The 18829-nt window shown below is 46.9% G+C and overlaps 1 protein-coding gene across 4 annotated transcripts; it reads left to right on the top strand.

Annotated features, from left to right (window-relative positions):
* Positions 1-1309: 1309 nt before the first annotated feature.
* Positions 1310-13963, top strand: CPN1 (carboxypeptidase N subunit 1). 4 transcript variants are annotated; one of them, XM_083740060.1, is made up of 9 exons: positions 1310-1789; positions 4166-4362; positions 5990-6145; positions 7605-7787; positions 8016-8127; positions 8908-9047; positions 10022-10121; positions 11160-11278; positions 13674-13963. In XM_083740060.1, exons 1-9 carry the CDS (start codon positions 1546-1548, stop codon positions 13803-13805), a joined length of 1383 nt encoding a protein of 460 aa, XP_083596186.1. In that variant the 5' UTR covers positions 1310-1545; the 3' UTR covers positions 13806-13963. The 4 variants fall into 4 exon arrangements, with proteins under 4 accessions (XP_083596186.1, XP_083596188.1, XP_083596189.1 ...); XM_083740062.1 differs by lacking the exon at positions 1310-1789 and adding an exon at positions 1947-2132; XM_083740063.1 differs by lacking the exon at positions 1310-1789 and adding an exon at positions 1992-2119.
* Positions 13964-18829: the final 4866 nt, after the last annotated feature.

Raw genomic sequence — 18829 nt, 5'->3', positions numbered from 1 at the left:
GTGATCATTTGGTATTGAGCTATCTTATCAAAGATGATGCTAAAGTGTTGTTTTTTAAATATAGTAAATTTCTATTATGCATCATATTCCTTTTGCTGAATTGCACCTGACTTCTATTTTCCTGTGTCAAGTTTTCCTTTTTGCTGTTGACCTTTGGTTTCAGCAGATAAGGTATTGACTGGCAGACTGACTGAGCTTTACTCAAATGTGAAAGAGAACTATTGATTACTCCCAGAAAACAATCTCATCCATTTATCCATGACCTGGGAAGACAGCCTTTCCACTCACCCCCCACCCCACCCCGTCCATATCTGGAGAATGATCGGAGGAGGGAACCAAAGTGATCTTCATCCTAGCTGAGATAGCTAAGGGAACCAAATTAATAATGATGAACAACATTGTTTAAAAGTCATAATAAAGTTGTTTTAAACTGGCTGGCTAAACTAGGTGAGGGTAGCCAATGGGTCTCAAACCTTCAGTGAGATAGGAAGTTCCCCTGCATTTGAAGACAGGCCCTGGAAGATTTAGTGGATGAGACCAATAGTGAGTCCAATGTCTGAGAAGGTGGTTACTGCGCATGTGGTAGATGGAAGTGAGGCAGCCCATCTAGGAGAAGGAAAACTCTGATCCTTTGCTGCCTTGCGGCTATACTAATTCATGAGAAAGGCTTCAGGAGCAAACCTGGAGGAAAAATCTGTACCCATTGTCTTGCAGGACAGAAGAAAAGGCTAAGGAGTAAATCCTTTACTTCAAGGGAGACAGAGGCACAGGTACAGAATGTGCTGCCCTCTGTCCTTGGCCACATTCACTCTGCAAGGCACCTTATTTGACACGCTGTTAGTTTGTGGCTTCTTTTTTTTTGGCATCATTAGTCCATGGGGCTGTGGCATTTCAAACCGTCTGCCATACCAGGGCTTAATTTCTAAAAACAAAGATGCCAGGGCCCATGCCGGCTGTGCTTTGGAAGCCCTGCGCCTTAATCCTGAAAAAGTGGTGTGACAGGGTGCAGTTCCTCAGTGGAGACGGGGAGGCACTCTCCATGCTCAGAGGCGCTTTTCTTTATAGTCCCAAGTCTCAGGTCTGGAGCTGCAAAATGGCCAAGTCCTGGCACAACTGGAGCCCTCAGCGGAAGATGCCTCAGCTCCTGAATGCGCCCCTTGTTTGTAAGAGTTTGATCAGGCTCCTCCTGGCCTGCAATGAGAGCCAGGCAGCTTTAGGGCCCTGTTTACCCTCAAGTTAATAAATGAACAGGAATCAGTACAACTTTCCAAATGTACAGAAGCTTGGAAGGATTCTCTTTGGGTGGTGGGGGGGGGGGGAGAGAGACAGACAGACATAAAGCACACAAGAAGAGCTCCGAGTTGTAAATTCTTCCTGAGCTGTGAGGGGCATTCACTGAGATAGCCCTCCCACCATGACCACGGCAGGTGCAGTGGGCTGGCACTTGGCTGTGAAACTGGAGAGAGCTGGTTTGAGTTTGCACTTTAGCTCCTGGTAGGCAGGGAGCCTGGGCTGTGCTCACATCTCCTCGGCGCAAAGAGCTGCATGCCGCCCACCCACAGGAGGATGTCTCAGTGGCTCTGGATCCTTGGAAAGGTCCTGCTCTTGGCGAGGGTGGCAGCCTCAGTGAACTTCTTCCATCACCGCTATGAGGAGCTGGTGCAAGCCCTGTTTGATGTGAAGGGTGCCTGCCCATACATTACCAGGCTGTACAGCATTGGGCGCAGCGTCCAGGGCCGCCACCTCTATGTGCTGGAGTTCAGCGACTATCCCGGCATCCATGAGCCCAGTAAGTGTTTTCCTGGGGTTGTAACCCTTTCCCGTGGCTGAGCAGTTGCTTCTTTGTGTGCTTCCAACCCCATGCCAAGTTCCGGAGTAGTGAGATTCAGTGCTGCCCTGGCTTCTAACCAGGAACCCCTGTGGCCAGCAAAGCCCAGCCCCACGGCACTCTTAGCTAGGGCAAGCAGAGACTGTGGGGAGGAGGAGCTGTGCAGGATGCAGCCGTGTGTCAGCTGACAGAGACTCGCCATGGCGACCTGGCATGTATTTCTTTTCGTCTGTTGTTCATTTTACACTTGAGGAATCGAGGGAGAGAGATGTGTCCCAAGAGCAGTCCGAGGTCTGTGGCTGAGGTAAAAATTAAATCCAGCTCCCCGGGGTTCAAGTCCAGATCACTACCTGCTGCGCAACTCTGATTCTAGGAAGAAGAGCTGAAGGAACTGGTTTGAAGTTTATGGTTAACCTTGGCTGGTGTGGGAAACCTCCTTTTGGGGCTGCCTAGCTTTTCATACTTCTATGGCAGATGTGGCTTTGGTGGAGCCTAATGCCTCTGGAAGAAGCAAGGGCAGTGAATTAGGTAGATGCTGAGGCCAATAGCTAGGTGACGACAGGCACCAGAGTCAGACAGAGGCAAGAGTTCTCAGGTCCTTCTCCAAGTACCTCTTCCATCGGAAGTGAGATGATCATAAACAAGGGGGGGGGGACTTTTATCTGACAATGATGCCCTGGATGTTGAATGCCCTCCCCAAAGAGTTTCATCTCCTATAATATTGCTATCATTTCAGAGTCAGGCAAAAGCAGTTTTATTTACTCAGGCATTTCAACTGACATGAACTGATTCTAATTGATCAAGACTTTTTTTGTGTGTGTGCTTCCAGGCAAGTGTTTATTGTGGGAAGGTCATTAGTATCAAATGGTCCGCCTGTATTCCCCCTCTCCTCGCCATTCAGCCCAGCATTTTGTCTGCACAACAACCCTGCAAGGCAAATTCCGCTAAAAGCCAGTGAGCTTCAGGCTGAATGTGAGGCTGTGTTTTCTCTCTCCAAGCTCAGCAGTACTGTATACAGTGTTGGCTAGGGATGCTTCTAGATGGGTGCTTCATTTGCAAGCAGGTTGTTGAGATATTGCAAATGGGCAACGGGATCATTATAGCACCAACCCCATAATAAACACCCAGCAGGAGGTACCATAAGAATGCCTGCAGGCTGTCTGTTTGGGTAGAGGATAGGGACACAGGAGAGGGACAAGGAGCTGAGGAAGAGTGGATAAGAAAGGGAAAGGGCTGTCTGCAGATGCCAGATTGCACAAGAGGTGTCTGGATACGTTAGGATTCCCTTTGACCTTGTTTTGTTTCCTTTGGGACTGGGAAAGTTGTTGCAAGCACGCCGCCCTTCCATTTCTCCAATGTGCAATTTAACTGTCCTCTTCACCCCATAGTGCCATCTCTGACTGTGGGGTTGAGCAGCAGGTAGGGTCCTTTTGCAGCCTGAGGAAGCCCTCTCCCTACTGCACTCTGAAGGCTGCTTGTCTTGCATATGGAGTTAAAGGGGCCGCTTTATGGGGGGGGGAGTGGTTTTAGAGAAAAGAATTTGAGGCCAGGACAAGATGAAGGATTGATTTGATTTTGCAGTTCAGTCTAAAACCCCTCAAGGCTTTTGAAGTCTGGAATGTGACATAGCAGTGAGAGGAGATGAAGGAACTGGGAAGGGGGGGGGGAACTGGCTGTACGAAATAAGGGCATAGAGAGAACCTGACCTTTCTGATTTGAATGGACCCTCTCATCAGTCCTGAATCAAAGAAAATGCTTCTCCCCCACCCCAAAATTTACACCACTCCCATTGCTTCTTGCAACTCTCTTGGGGCACAGATTCCCAGGGGTTGCGCCACCCTGACTCCACAGTTCTTTGCGGGGTTCAGCAAGGTGGAGAAGAGCCACAGCTCAGTGACAGAGCTTTGTCATTGTCAATGGCTTTGCATGCCAGAATATCCCCAGTCAGTGCCATTACCAGTTCATGTAAACAGCATCAAGCTCGGCTGACCAATGGCACGAAATGGCCTAAGGCATCAGCAGTTGTCTGTGACTCTGTGATACACTAGATCAGCCTTTCCCAACCAGGTGCCCTCCAGATGTTTTAGACCCCAACGCTCATCAGCTGTGCTGGCTGGAACTGGTTGGGGAAGCCTGCAGTAGATGGTGGATGACCCCCACAGAGAGACTCTTCACAGCAGCACAAAAGGGCACAGCTAGAGTTTAATCCCTGTGGGACATCAACGGGGAACATGCGCCCCCGCCTTCTTCCCAGTGTCTACGCTTCCAGAGCACCAACCAACCCTGGGTATTATTCCAGCCACTGTTCTAATATCAGCAAATCTCTCACTTTCCCAGTGGAGCCGGAGTTCAAGTATGTGGCAAACATGCACGGGAATGAAGTGCTGGGCCGGGAACTGCTGCTCCAGCTCGCAGAGTTCCTGTGTGAACAGTATCGGCATGGCAACCAGCGCGTCACGCAGCTCATCCATGAGACGCGCATTCACCTCTTGCCCACCATGAACCCAGATGGATACGAGGTGGCAGCTGCCCAGGTACCAGGCAAGCATCCCTTCCTTATCTCAGTAGCCATGGTGATGATGGAAGAAGGTTGTTTGAGGGAGGCAAAGGGAGGAATAGCAGAGGGGGAAACATGCAGGAGGTGGGGTCACGGAGGACAAGTCTATCAGACTCCACTAGCAGCTCATACCCATCATTGAACTTGGATCCAAATGAAATCAATGGGTTAAGATAATCATGACTTAAGTCACATTTATTTCAATGGGAACTAAGTTCAACTAACTTAGTCTGGATCCAACTCATGTTTAAATTACTATAATTATTTCTAAAGTTGCATCTATAGATATGAATTAGTATATGTACACTTTAATCCCTCTTTTTAATGTCCCTTTTAAATGAATGAGTGTATGGGTTTTGTTAGGGTCCTGAGCTCCTGGTCTTTTGCTGGATCTTTTACTCCTTCTAAAAGGTTCTGTGTATGTGTGTATTTACTTTATTTACAGCAGGGGTAGCTAAGCTATCACCCTCCAGATGTTGTTGGACTACAACTCCCATCATCCATGACCATTGGAAAGACTGACTGGGGCAGATGGGAACTGAAGTCCAACAACACCTGGAGGGCCTCAGGTCAGCCACCTCTGCTTTACTGGGCACTTTGCAGAACACAGTGCTGGTGAGACCACAGTCACCCTCCCTCTTAATTTGCCCAGAGGCAAATTAGTGTCATGAGTCTGTGCCCCAAGATTTTTTTAAAGTACCTAGCAATGCTTTTGCCTAAGTGGTCAGCCTACACATTGACCCTTCATAGCACAGTAATAGCCAAGCTAGTAGTACTGGAGTTTTTTTCTTAGGGATTTGATTTAGTCATGGCTTCTAGACAAGTTCTGTGCCCTTCCACTGCATTCTGGTGATGGGCAACCAAAGCAGACCGAGATGCTTAGAAAGCCCATTTAATGATACTGGACTTGTTTCATCTGTCAAGAGTGGTACTAAAAGCAAAGCCCCATGGGCAAGCCCCAGAGCTATTGGTCTAGCTATTGCGTTGATTTATTTCCACTCTCACTGGATTTCTGATGAAACTCATGCGGTGTCAATATATATTCCCAGAGCTCCTTGATTTGAATGCATTGGTTTCATCTCTGGTACTGTCAGTAATTCCTAGCCTTTAAATGCCAAAACAGAAACTGTACTGAACAGGGCCTGGAGCACTGCCTAGTAAAGTATTTAATCTCACTGGAGACCCAGATTGGTCATGCTGCTCTTCTCATTACTTTTTCCTTTATTGGGCTTCCCCGTTCCGTTGTCTAGGGGACAAATAGATGCAAGAATTTCTGACCATAAAAATATGAGGATTCACTGCTGGGAGGGGAGGCAGGGGATTCTGTGGATTCTGAGCTATTTTGAGTGCAACAGTCTGTTGGAAAGCAGCAAATAAATCAAACTCTAATCTAATTTAAATGATGGTGGCTGCTGATAATGTTAAACAGGGTCAGAAGATGCCTGCCAGCTGGGATTAACACTCAGAAGCCCAGAGATTTTTGTATATCCTTGTGTTTCCTGAAAATCTCATTGACACATATACCAACAAAAGTGGCAAGGTGGGGTTTGGTGTGCACTTAGCCATGCCTAGAACTCACATGCTTACCATTCATTCTTCTCTAGAGCCAAAGTCCCTTAGGATACCTCGTTGGGAGAAACAATGCCAATGGAGTCGACCTTAACCGAAACTTTCCTGACCTCAATACTGTCATGTACTACAATGAGAAACAGGGTGGACCCAACCACCATATACCCTTGCCAGACAACTGGAGGAGTCAGGTAACACATTACTGTAGACTCACTCAATGTCTTGTCTGCCTGGGTGTGCTTCACAAAAACAACACTTGCTTTAGGACACCCCTCCAGGGCTGTGGCAGTTCAGGTTCCCCTCTCTATGATCCTTCTCTTCTTCTTTTGCCTCAACTCCCACATTAGTTCCAGTGTTGCTACATCCAATATCCACCTCCCAGTTTACTCCCAATATCCAGCACACTGGATGTTCTGTTTTAGTGCCACCGACCCATGGCTGCAGCCGGACATATGGGGTGCTTGGGTTTCATCCCACCCACCAATCCGACCAGTGAGGGCTGTGAAGTCCACAAGGTTCATTTCTTGCAGTGATGCAGAAGAAAAATTTATTCCCCTTGCCATATTGGCAAAACCTATTGGTATTTTGCAACTTTCTGACTAGTTGCAGGACCTTAGCCAGACCTAGCAGAATAAACACAGAATCCACGGAAGCAACTGGCAACTTGGATGCAGACAGGATAGACGAAGCAGGAACCAGGAACTTTGAAGTTAGGTGTTTATTATACACAGTGGACTATTTACAGGAACAGAACACGGATCTTTAGCTAGCTGTCTCTGACACGACTCACAACTCCTACACTCACTGACACACTGAACGATTGAAATACTGAACTAACACATTCCAGTTAGTAGGCCATTAATTATAACTCCCTTGAGAGAGCTTGACCAATCAGGGAGCTATCTCCATGTCTCTGTTATCACCAGTTACAGATAGGTAGCCGTGTTGGTCTGCCATAGTCAAAACAAAACAAACAAAAAAAATTTTTTTGCTACTGGAAGGAAATTTTTTTTGTTCTGTTATCACCAGGCAGACTTACTCCTTCACATGACCTTCTGGCTGTCTACCAAACCTTAATTGCCTCTGTGTGAGTAGCCATTCTCTTGGTCTTTCACTAGAAGCCAACCTACCCATTCAGGAAAAGCATGTACTTCCTGGACTGTACCACTTCACAATGCAGATAGGGTAATCACATATTTGAAGATCCTCTTCATAAAAACCTCTCCTCAGACCATATAAAAGTGGCACATTCCAGCCTGGCACACACCTATGGCCTACTAGGGAGGACTCACTCCTGCCTCCATTTTAATTTCCACAGGATGCAATACATCTGCTATCACCATATAGTAAACATGGGGGGGGGGGGCTGGAGGGGAAGACCACTGAAGGTGTTTTATGTAGGCCACCCTCAAAAACCTGGCTATGAACACATTAAGGGGAAGGCCATGCAAGAACCTTTCTCCTTGATATGATAGCTTTCCAACACCAGGTGACTTGACATGGCAGAGCACTCAGTCATGGAAGTCTACCTCTACATTTTGAAGGGGTATGGTCCTAGCAGGACTCTGCCCCATGTTTGTACCAAACTGGGAATGCTGGAAATAAGGACGTGGTTCTTGCCTGGACTTCCCTGCTTCTCCCCCTTCGCAGGTGGAACCAGAGACTCTTGCTGTGATTCAGTGGATGAAAAGCTACAATTTCATTCTCTCGGCCAATCTCCATGGTGGTGCCGTCGTTGCCAACTACCCATATGATAAATCCCAAGAGCAGAGAAGCCGGAGCGTCTGGCAAGCACAGAACAGCCCCACTCCCGATGACAGCCTCTTCCAGAAGGTGAGTGGTAGCAGACATAATAGCCACGACACTTTCCCTGGGTGCTGGATTTTGTTAGCTCTGAACAGTGCTGGAGTGTAGGTCTTCTTGATGGGAAGCACAGGGAACTGATGTTGCAAAGTGTGTTCACAAATTAATGAATTTGAATCTGGATTCTGCCTGTGCCCTGCAATGCGTATGAAACTGAGTGGGTAGGAATCTATGACTAGCTTGGCACTTTCTTTACAGCTGGCCAAAAGCTATTCATATGCCCATGGAACGATGCACCAAGGCACAAATTGTGGAGATATCTTTCCTGATGGCATCACCAATGGAGCCTCCTGGTATTCGCTCAGCAAGGGTAAGGCCAAGGGGGAAAGGCAGGGGCATTCAAAATAGCCCATGTAGGAGGAATGGGGGATGGAGAGATTGGGAGAAGAGGAAAGGGAGAGACTCAGCTAGGTAATTCTGGAGGGAAGAAACAATACATGTGACCCCATATGGAAATTCTGTACACTGGAAGAGGAGATGAAGAGCCAATGGTGCCTGTGCCTAAAGAAGCCTGTTTTGTAATATATTTGTTTTTCCATCTGTTCCTGAAATGTGGGGGTGGGGAACCTTTTTCACTCTAAGGGGCACATTCCTTCATGGGCACCTTTCTGAAGGCCACATTTCAGTGGTGCACAGGGCCAGAGTCAAAGTGAGCACAGAAAGGGATGTGAAATTTACCTTTGTAACGTGGAAAACATTCCAGCCCTGCAAAGCTCAGACATTTGTACACACCAGAACTTACGCACGTCTCTTTACCTGGCCCCCACAATCCAGCAAGGGGCTGAGGTGATTTTATCAAACAGGGGAGGGGAAACTTGCTTCTTCTTATGCATGTTGGTAGTGGGTGCGAAAGCACTGGATATAAATGTTACCTTTGTACAGCAGGCTGGTTTCTGCACAAACTCGCACGCCCCTCTCCATCTTCCGTCCAGGTAAGCAAGAGGCATCATCAGAGGACAAGGGCATGTTCTCCAACCAAGCAGAGCCAGGAAGGGGTGTGGCTTGGGGAGAGTCCCAAGGGTCAGACTGAGAGGACTGCATTCAGCCCCATTGTGGAACAAATCAATATCCTCATCTCTTTGCCTTGCAGGGATGCAAGATTTCAATTATCTGCACACCAATTGCTTTGAGATTACCCTTGAACTGAGTTGCGAAAAATTCCCACCAGAGAGCAGTTTGGTGTTTGAGTGGCGGAAAAATGCTGAAGCACTTATCACCTACATAGAGGAGGTAAGAAAGCTGCCAGGGTGAAATCCTGCCCAACCCCTCTACAGAGTTGTCTCATTTCCCCCTGGATCCATTTTAAAAATATGGTGCGGACGCTGATCTGGCAATTTGTCAGTTTTTATTTTGCCCATTAGCTAAATTTCTCATCAGCACTACCTGCCTTAGTTCCCCAGACTCACCTCCAGTGCTCCATGGCAGCTGCCTTATGCCCAGTGCTTTTTTTTCTTAAAAAAAAATATTTAGGGGTGCTTTAATTTTCCTACTCATATTGAAATACTGCCCCTCAATAAGGCCAAACTTAGATGCACAAAATGTTTAGGGGTATGCGTACCCCTGCATCCCTCCAGAAAAAGCACTGGTTACACCAGATCACGACCAAGTCAGAACACTTGTCCATCCAATTCAGTACAGTGGTACCTCAGGTTACAGACACTTCAGGTTACAGACTCCGCTAACCCAGAAATAGTACCTTGGGTTAAGAACTTTGCTTCAGGATGAGAACAGAAATCGCGTGGCGGCAGCGGAAGGCCCCATTAGCTAACGTGGTACCTCAGGTTAAGAACAGTTTCAGGTTAAGAACAGACCTCCAGAACGAATTAAGTTCTTAACCCGAGGTACCACTGTACTGAAAGTTACAGGCAGGGCTTTTGGCAACCTTATCTGGAGATACCAAGGATCTCTTGGGGTCTTTTGCATTTGCATCATGTGCTTTATCACTGAGCTAGAATGCATCACTTGTGGGGTGTGGGTCAAGCTCTGTTCTCGGGAGTTCTTCTTCTTCTTCTTCTTCTTCTTCTTCTTCTTCTTCTTCTTCTTCTTCTCCATTGAATTTATATACCACCCAATACCTGGAGGTCTCAGGGAGGTTCACAGAGCTAGGCAAGCCAAACCACTGCATTCTGGATCTAGGCAGTGTGGACTCCCTTACGCCAGTTCTAAGGGTATCCACTTATTTGTTTGGTATTTGTGTTTTGTAGGTTCACCAGGGCATCAAAGGTCTGGTGTCCGATGACAACAACAACAGGCTCGCAGGTGCTGTCATCTCAGTCAAAGGAATTGCCCATGATGTCACTTCAGGTCGGTACCCAGCTTGACACAGGCCAGACTATTATCATAGGTGGTAATTAAATGGCATTGCTGTATTTGTATGTCCCACATTTATAATCTGAAAGAAAAACCTTCATAAAACTACTTTTGCTTTGAAAGTGACTCTCTTCTGCTTTCTGCATTACGTTAACAACATTCGCAGTGAGTCATTCTGGAAAACTAAAAGGGGTTCTGAGAGTCTGTTGTGAAGACATCTATTCCTTGTGACCAAGTGCCCCACGCAGGGGCTATAAAGGGTATAAGCTTCTCATATAAAAACAAGCAAAAACAAAATAGAAAAGGCCATGAGTTATGTCCAGTGCTTTTTTTCTAAAAAAAAAAATGTTTAGGGGTACTCTCATTTTGACTCAAGAAATTCACCATTTTATAGTTCAAATTGGGAAAAATAAATACAATAAATGGCAAAAGTACAAAGATTCACAAAATGTATAGGGGTATGCATACCCCTGTGTACCCCCAGAAAAAAGCACTGGTTATGCCTATAGCTTTATGGTCTCTTAGGCAGCCAGTTTCAATATCTTAGTAGTCAAAGAGTTCATCTAGTCCAACACACACACACTGATGCAGTAAATCTACTGCTGTAGCAGTGGGCCATTGAGCTCAATAAGAATCCCCCCCATTGAAATTTTGGGGTGCTAACCCCTGCCCTTCCCTGCACTTTCTGCAGGGAAGTATCAGTGATTTCCGTAAGTGGAAATATTGTGAAACAAGCAAGCAAGCAAGCAAGCAAGCAAGCAAACAAACAAACAAACATATAAACTTGTTCTCTGGCCTGGCACAGAGCACATTGCAAGTTTGAGCTGTGTTCATAGTGAGTGTCACCGGGCAGATACATAATTCAGCACTTTGTTAGAGGAACAATCAGGACCAACTGAACCCTGATTCTGGCCAGGGTTCCCCCCCTCTAAGACTCCCTAATTGTGTGGTTGAGGCCAGGCAAGTCAAGCCCAAGTGGTGTCCTCTGGCTCTGCTCTCTGTATCTTCTCAGCCCCTCTTTCTCTCTGGTAGGAGAACATGGTGACTATTTCCGGCTGCTGCTGCCTGGGACTTACACAGTCACTGCATCAGCGGATGGATACCAGCCACAGACAGTGACGGTGACGGTGGGCCCAGCTGCACCCACGGTGGTGAGTGTCAGGGAAAGGTTAAAGGTGCCAGGTTTTTCTAAGCTGGGCCTTCAGGCCTGAATTAGAGTAGGGCCGCCTGGGAGATAGTGGGAAGAAACCTTCCCTGCACCCCTATGAGAGTTGGGTCATGGAATTATGGTTAATGAAAATGTGGAAACATTGAGAGTATGGGAAAGCATTAGCCCAGCCCAGCTTCAGAAGTTCACCTTCTCTTCCGGACTGGTAAGGAGAAGACCTCCCAGCATTTCCCTTAACTATTGCCCTACTCAGCCCTGTCTATGACCTGCTCATTGGATGTACAGAAATCCAGGATGGGTAGTTTAAAGCAGACCACTCATGTTAGGTTGCATCTCTTTGTGCTCCAGTTGCCCCATTAGAGCCTTGGCAGAGAAAACCATGCAGCTCCTACTCCTCAAGCTGTGCTACCTGGGGCCATGTCAGCACCTGACAGCCTTAGGCCAAGGCCCCAGTTCTCCAGCACTGACACTGCCCCATGCCCCCCTTTTAAAAATATTAATTCTATCCCAGAGTTCCAAGTAGCCAGGTGGCTGATATTAGCCACCATTTAAATTTTCCACGTTTCTCCCCACATAGTGATACCTTCAGGCATTGTAGGAAATTAAACTGGCTGCTCAGAGCACTCTTGTTGCCATTTAGAAATACCCAGCCCCAAATCTGGAACTGGTAGAGTGCTAAGTAATGTCTGTCCAAAGATATAAAATAGTTGTTGCATCTTTTCTTGGCCCACCCCGATTAAAGGCTGTGGGTGCTTTTTAGTTACACAGCGCTCTTAACCTCAGCTCTAATTCTGTTGTTCCGTAGAACTACAAGTAGCAAATAGCCTCTCTAAATTCTATTAAGCTGCTTTGGAAAACTGTATTTGAAGCAGGGGGTGTAGTTAGGGAGAATGAAGGCCTCCTGCCAGTCTGCAATGGAAAGTTGGAGAATCTCTAGATATGTTCTTCACCCCTGACCTTTTGCTTTGCTATTTATTTGTCCTTGGGACCTTGTGTAACACAGTTGTGTTTTAACTCAGCGACCATATTCCATACAAAAGAAGGAAGTTTGGCAAGTTTCCATTTTTGGCAGAGCTGGAGTGTGGGGGCTGGGCATTCTTTTTGTCCTGAGGTGCTAGAACGGTCATTTCTCTGCGTTAACTGTCCCTGTTTACCATCCCCTTGTGACTTGGGGCTGGCACAGGACTGGGCTTTTGGGACTAGGAAGCCCAGACTGATCTCAGTGAAATGAGCCATATACTTCAAGGGGCATTTAACTGTGATGTTGGGGAAGCAAAGGCAGCCTAACACCCCCTTCAGGATAGTCACTGAGCTGCCTTCCACAGCTTGCCAACCTCCTGGGCCTTAAGGCTGCATTCTGCCACTCAAACAGCCTGCAGCCCTCCTGTGACTCTGTGGAGGTGCCCGTCTTCTCTGTGAGCTTCAGATCTTCCTCAGCTTAGCCCCACCCCATTTCAAGAGAGGAGACAGCCAGATTTTCTGGAATGCTCTTAATGCATTTCTGATGATTTACTGAGAGGCTCCACTGCCAGGGAAACCCTCACCCTGCAAGGGGGTGTAGCGTATTGGGGGCGGGGAGTGGAGCGATGAGGCAGTGCTGTGAATCAGAGCTCGGCTGAGCCACCTGCTGGTGGAAGGAGAGATGGAAACCTATTGCTGACTTTCTGGATCCCTAGCCAAGACATCCATGTCCCATCAAAGAGTAAAATAAACACTTTCCCCCTTAAACTCACTGAGCTTTGTTACTGGCCAGACCTTGTCACCCATGTTCTTGTGCTTCAAGCATTTGAAACATAGCATTTCGTGTATTTGAGGCCATCACTGAATCATGGACTGTGTAGTGGTGGATTTGAATACTATGATGGTCTGTGTGAGGCCAAAATTTGGAGGCCCCCCGTCCAGCCCTTGCGCTGCCTTCCCAAAGGCAAATAAGGAAGTCCCCTGCATGGGAAGAAGGTGTGAGGCTCTGGTAGGGTGCTAGAGCCCTCCCATCTTCTTCCCAAAGCTGGGAAGGTGCTGATTAGACTTTGAAAAGGAGGTGGCAGGACTCCAGAACTCTGTCAGAACCTCACACATCCTTGAAAAAGCCCAGTGCCTCATTGACTGGGCTTTGAGATGGCTCCCTCTCAGCTCAGAGCCCAGGCATCACTTGCACAGCCCATTTAGAGGACAGCAAATAGGACACAGGGCCACCCTAGTATCAGCACCTCTGACATTGCTGAGTTGCTCCTCTTTAAACGGACATATCCTATCTTGGGATGATTAATTTTACACCTGTTTTGGATTAATTAAGTAATTAATCAAGTAACCAATGCAGGAATCACATGATACAGGAGGTGGCTTTGCACTGAATGGCAGCGTGGTCTTCTCTCTTCCAGGTGCATTTCCAACTCAGACAGAGCACTGTGGACAGCCCTCGTGTACAAAAGGCTTCTGACAGGGTCCCCAACAGTAAAGCCCTGCATAAGAAGGTTGTGCCACGAGCTGCCCAATGGGAGACGCCGCGGTGAAGGCAGACCTCGGCTGGGTGAAAGCTGGTGGAGATATCGAACATGAGATGTCAACAAGGCTGACTGATGAACTTTCCAAGATCCATCTCTTGTGATACCCATAAACATGAAATGAGCCTAAACCTTCTTGTTTATTAAATGGCTAGTATTTAACTGCACTATGGACAAAAAAAAAAACTCTTCTAGAAAGGGGTGGGCAGGCATTGGAGCCTTCTGGTCTATGATGTGCATGCATAGGTAACAGAAATACCTATACACTTGTCATGGTGGGAAAAGGTCAGGGGGGAGTAGTGATTGAAGGGAGGAACCAGAAAATATAACACCAAAATATTCCTTCAAGACTACCAAGATCAGTGCTTGGAAAGTTCATTTTAACAAGAAATTCATTCCATTTCACCTGCTCCTAAAAGGAATTAGTTACCATTCAAGTTCACCCCCTCCAAAAAAAGGAACTAATTCTGTGCTGGTTCAAGTCACAATTCATTTTTTCCAGCCTTCATAATTTTAAAAGCTGCTTGCTAAAATATATATGACAACATCAAGATACACACACAGTGCAATGTGCGCAATTTTATGTATATTCCCCAACAAGTATTATTTTTAAGTTTAATCAACATCAGTTTTCAGATACGTAAAAATGGTAAATGCAATGGCCATAATCAAACACATAGTGCAATGAAAGTCCTGTACTGTGGTACCTTGGGTTACATACGCTTCAGGTTACATACGCTTCAGGGTACAGACTCCGCTAACCCAGAAATATTACCTTGGGTTAAGAACTTTGCTTCAGGATGAGAACAGAAATCATGCAGCAGCGGCACAGCGGCAGCAGGAGGCCCCATTAGCTAAAGTGGTGCTTCAGGTTAAGAACGGACCTCCGGAACGAATTAAGTACACAACCAGAGGTACCACTGTATAAAGTTCTGTACACTGTAGTTTTTTAAGGTTTCCTGGGAATTGTAACTCTGTGAAAAGTAACCTACAGTGCCCAGAATCCTTAGAAGGAAAGAATCTGCTTCAAATGTGCTTTATAGGTATAGCATTTGCACAACCTCAGACTACTTGTGCTCCTCAGTTGCATCAGAATGAGAAAGACCATGTTGCCCTCTGCTGGCCACTGAATATTTTGATCATGGGTATGGAAGGCTTTCATGGGATGCTTTTAAGGTTCCTGGATATGTGAATTAACTTTTCAAATGTTTCCAGTATGTCGCGTTTCCTTCTATTTAAAAAGAAAAAGCCAAAATAACAACCTTGTGCCCCTCCCTCTGATATTCTGAACTGTAGGTGCAACTATATTGGCTCATATGAGGACAGTGTGAAGCCATTTGGATGGGAGACCCAAATCCCAGCAATTTCACGCATCAAGTATTCACCAGTGTTAACAGCTATGATCATTTAGAAGCCATTATACAGTGCAATAATTTATATACCACTTTTACTGGTAAGTGCCTTATAGTTGTAAGCAAAGCAGGATTTGTAATCTGTATAATGCTTGCTAGCCTTGCAACAGTGTTAAGATGCAGGCCCTTATTAGTCACATTTTGCAGATGTGGAACTGAGGCTGATTTGCCCAAAGTCATATAAAGGGACCTTGGCTATCCACTGCACCACACTGGCTTTCTTGATCAGCCACAAATTTATTTGATAACCCAACTCAAAAGCCTTTCGGGCTTCAGAATTTCCAGATTACATATCTTGGAAAAGATAGGGAATCCTCCTACCTTATTAATTTACTGCAGATGAGAACTCATTTGGAAAACACAGCATGTAAAACCAGTCACAGTGAAACTAGCATTAAAGATATAGGAAAGAGAGGCTCATCTTTTACAAATTACTTTCAACTTTTAGAACCTCCCAACAACCATTTTTGGAGCTCAGTTTTCTTTGAGAAAAAGTCTTCAAAAACCACACTTGTCAACGGTGCAAATTCCTTCTGTTAGCAGCAGCAATGTCCTCTTTGTTTCCCAAGAGGTCTTTGTGTGATTGCTGCCTGCCCCTCATCTGCATAGGTGTCCCACATTCCCTGCAAATGGTGTTAAACATTGTAATATATAATGCAGAGGCTTTGGAGGTCAACCCGCTTGGAAACACAGAGATTGCTGATGCAAAGCATTCTTGTGTCACGGTCCTTTGCCTTGCTTTGTTCCCCACTTATCCTTCAAATGGTTTCAAAGAAATAAAAACAACATGCACAAACATTTACAACAGGCACACACTGTACATAACTGTATACCTGATGAGCTGGATCTGTCCTTACTAAAAGAAACAACATAGTTTGTTCCCACAATAAACTGCGGGTGAGATCCAACACAGTGCAAGCAGGTTCCTGCTTGTGCAAGGGGGCTTCTCCCTCTCCTCCTTCCTATAGCCCCCCATGCACCCCCAAAATATGCTCCAAAGGGCTGGGGGAGCCCCATCTACTGTCATCTACTCTTTCCCATATACGGTAATCAACCCAATTATATGATTCATCTGGAAGAGCTGAGTCATGAGTGTTCACACTAGGAACAATGACCTACCGTACTACTGGGGTGGGGGACCTTTGGCCCTCCAGAGCGGCTGGCTTCCCATCAACCCCAGCCAGCACAGTCTATAGTAAGGGATGGTGGGAGCTGCAGTGCAGCAACATCTGACAGGCCACAGGTACCCCATCCTTGACCTATTGGGGAATGAAAAGTGTGATAAAAAGAACTTTAGCTGGGGGCATTACCTTATAAAAATAAGTATTCAATGGAATAAATTGCATTGGACAGGCCTCTGAAGCCTATTGTGTCTAATGCATCCATCGTCCAAGGCAGTGGGAGGAAAGGGGGAAACCAAGAGAGTTAGCAGCAGTGGCAGTGATGGATGTGTCAGTGATGTAGGTGTCATCGCAACTACACTTTAGGGATAGTGCAGCAAACCCACTTCCCCCCTGAAATCAGACAGTTTGCAGTAAGGAAAGTGACAGGAAAGTGCACTGGAAGGTGTTGCTCAATGAACAGATAATCTAGAAGTGACATTAGAGAGCTAATATACGGAGTGTTGTCCCTGAGCCAGTTTTGCTTCTGATGTCATTTGTTTTCCTTTCCACCTGCTTTGGTGTGGTGTTATCACAGTGAAACTTACTTCTGAATCATGCATAGGATTCTGCTGCGTTAGGCTGCATGCCTGCTGCTTATAGGCTGTTCCACCCTTCTTTCTTTTTGAGTTTCTCCATAAATGGCAAGATGGCCACTAACCTCCCATATCACAGGGTAGTCAAATAGGGATCCTTAAGCCCAGCAAAGGAAAGAAAACAGATACACAGTGGTACCTCAGGTTACAGACGTGTAATGGGATAAGGGGGCTGCTCGTGCGTAAGTGTTTAAGTCCTCCAAGCTTTACCATCAGTTCCTAAACTTTCCCAGTCCGAGGAGCCATGGGTGCGTGGCTACCTCAATCGCTGGCAGAATCCGTCAGTGGGCGTTTCCGGAATTTACGCCAACATAAGAGTTCCTTAACGGAAACTCTCCTTCTGGATTCTCTGCGTGACAGTTTCCTCCGCGGAGTGGGCGTCCCCAGCGGAGGTCCTGAGCCCTCCCCGCTGTTCTCACTGGAAACATCTTGGAGCCATTCCTCCGATTGAGTTTCTGCAGGAACTCTCCCTCTCCCCCTACTGGTTCCTTCCTCTGCATCCGAAGCTCTTCTAGCCTCCTTGAGCCCTTCCACCACCTGACTCTCCGATGGCAGTTCCCTGACAAGACGCTTCAGGTTACAGACTCTGCTAATCCAGAAATAGTATCTCGGGTTAAGAACTTTGCCTCAGGATGAGAACAGAAATCGCGTGGCAGCAGCAGGAGGCCCCATTAGCTAAAGTGGTACCTCAGGTTAAGAACGGTTTGAGGTTAAGAATGGACATCCAGAACGAATTAAGTTCTTAACCCGAGGTACCACTGCATTTCTCATATTTCAGACATAGATTACAATCAGGGTTCTGTTCTGTAATGAATTTGGCACCATGGGCAACCCAGTTTTGAATGCTAAGACTCTGCATTTTGTGTTGTGTGCCCACGCATGTGCAGAACATGGTACCAGGCACAAATGTGCAGTTCAGGAACACTACCATTTTAATGGAATTCTGCCAGGCAATGCATAAATGCCTTGAGTTGGCATTTGCTGAGAAAGGCAGAAGATGATTTCTGGTCTCAGTGAAGGAAGTAAACAAATAATGTGATGCATCTGAACTTTGCAAACTACCTGGAGATGCCTGGAACTGAAGCTGGGACACTTCTGCATAGAAGACAGATGTGCTACAGCTGAGCTATGTCACTTCCCCATTCTGCCTCTTCCCAGGCTCCTTTCTGGTTGTTCTCTCTGAAGCAGCAGCCTTCCACGCAGCGTAGCAAACCACTTCCGAAAGAGAGCAGGCTTTTAAAAGCAGCTGGGGAGCAATGGCAAAGGCGGGGGAAGGGAGGGAGCCTCTTGTTCAAAGAAAATAGTCAAAACCCCCACGGGGCATGTCTGAGATCCCTGCCACAGCTGCATAAAGCAAACTTGTCTACTTGTTTAACTGGCTTGTGCAAGATGCGATTTCTCCAGCGCTTGGAGAACGTGCAGCGTCTTTACTGCAAAGTTTCGAATTCCTGGTGGAGAGTTCTCGGTTTTAACGGCAATTATACATTTTCTTCCCAATTCATTTGGGACTCGAAAACGACGGTGAAGATACATCCCAGCAGTATGGCAAAGGCGGATGCTAAAGAAAGAGGGAAAACACAGGGATCCTTCCCAAGATTTATAAGCCCTGGGATTAGTTTTCAGTGCAAGGCAAAGAAACTCAGCGCAGGGAGCGTAGGGGGGCACAGGGAGCGGAGCATGTGCAGAGTGCCCCCGCGCCCCCGGCCGTCCCCAGCCCGCCGCCCCTGGCCTCCAGATCTCCAGCAATGGACACGCCTCTGCCTGGTCCAGTGCCCCCTGCCCGTGGGAAACGGCTGCCTCGCTGGCTCCGAGAGCGGGATGCCGGCCCCAGCTGCACCCGCTTGCTGGAAGGGGGCGCTCAGAGC

The sequence above is a fragment of the Podarcis gaigeae genome, assembly GCF_964106915.1.
Source record: "Podarcis gaigeae genome assembly, chromosome: 5".
In the NCBI taxonomy this organism is placed as follows: Eukaryota; Metazoa; Chordata; class Lepidosauria; order Squamata; family Lacertidae; genus Podarcis; species Podarcis gaigeae.
Note: the sequence above shows the minus strand (reverse complement) of the source record. Positions and strands in the feature narration are given on the sequence as shown.

Coding starts and splice junctions, on each gene's coding strand:
- CPN1 (XM_083740060.1), top strand. CDS start 1,546: ATGCCGCCCACCCACAGGAGGATGTCTCAGTGGCTCTGGATCCTTGGA. Junction 8,128..8,907: donor CTGGTATTCGCTCAGCAAGG/GTAAGGCCAAGG, acceptor TTTGCCTTGCAG/GGATGCAAGATTTCAATTAT. Junction 11,279..13,673: donor GCCCAGCTGCACCCACGGTG/GTGAGTGTCAGG, acceptor TCTCTCTTCCAG/GTGCATTTCCAACTCAGACA.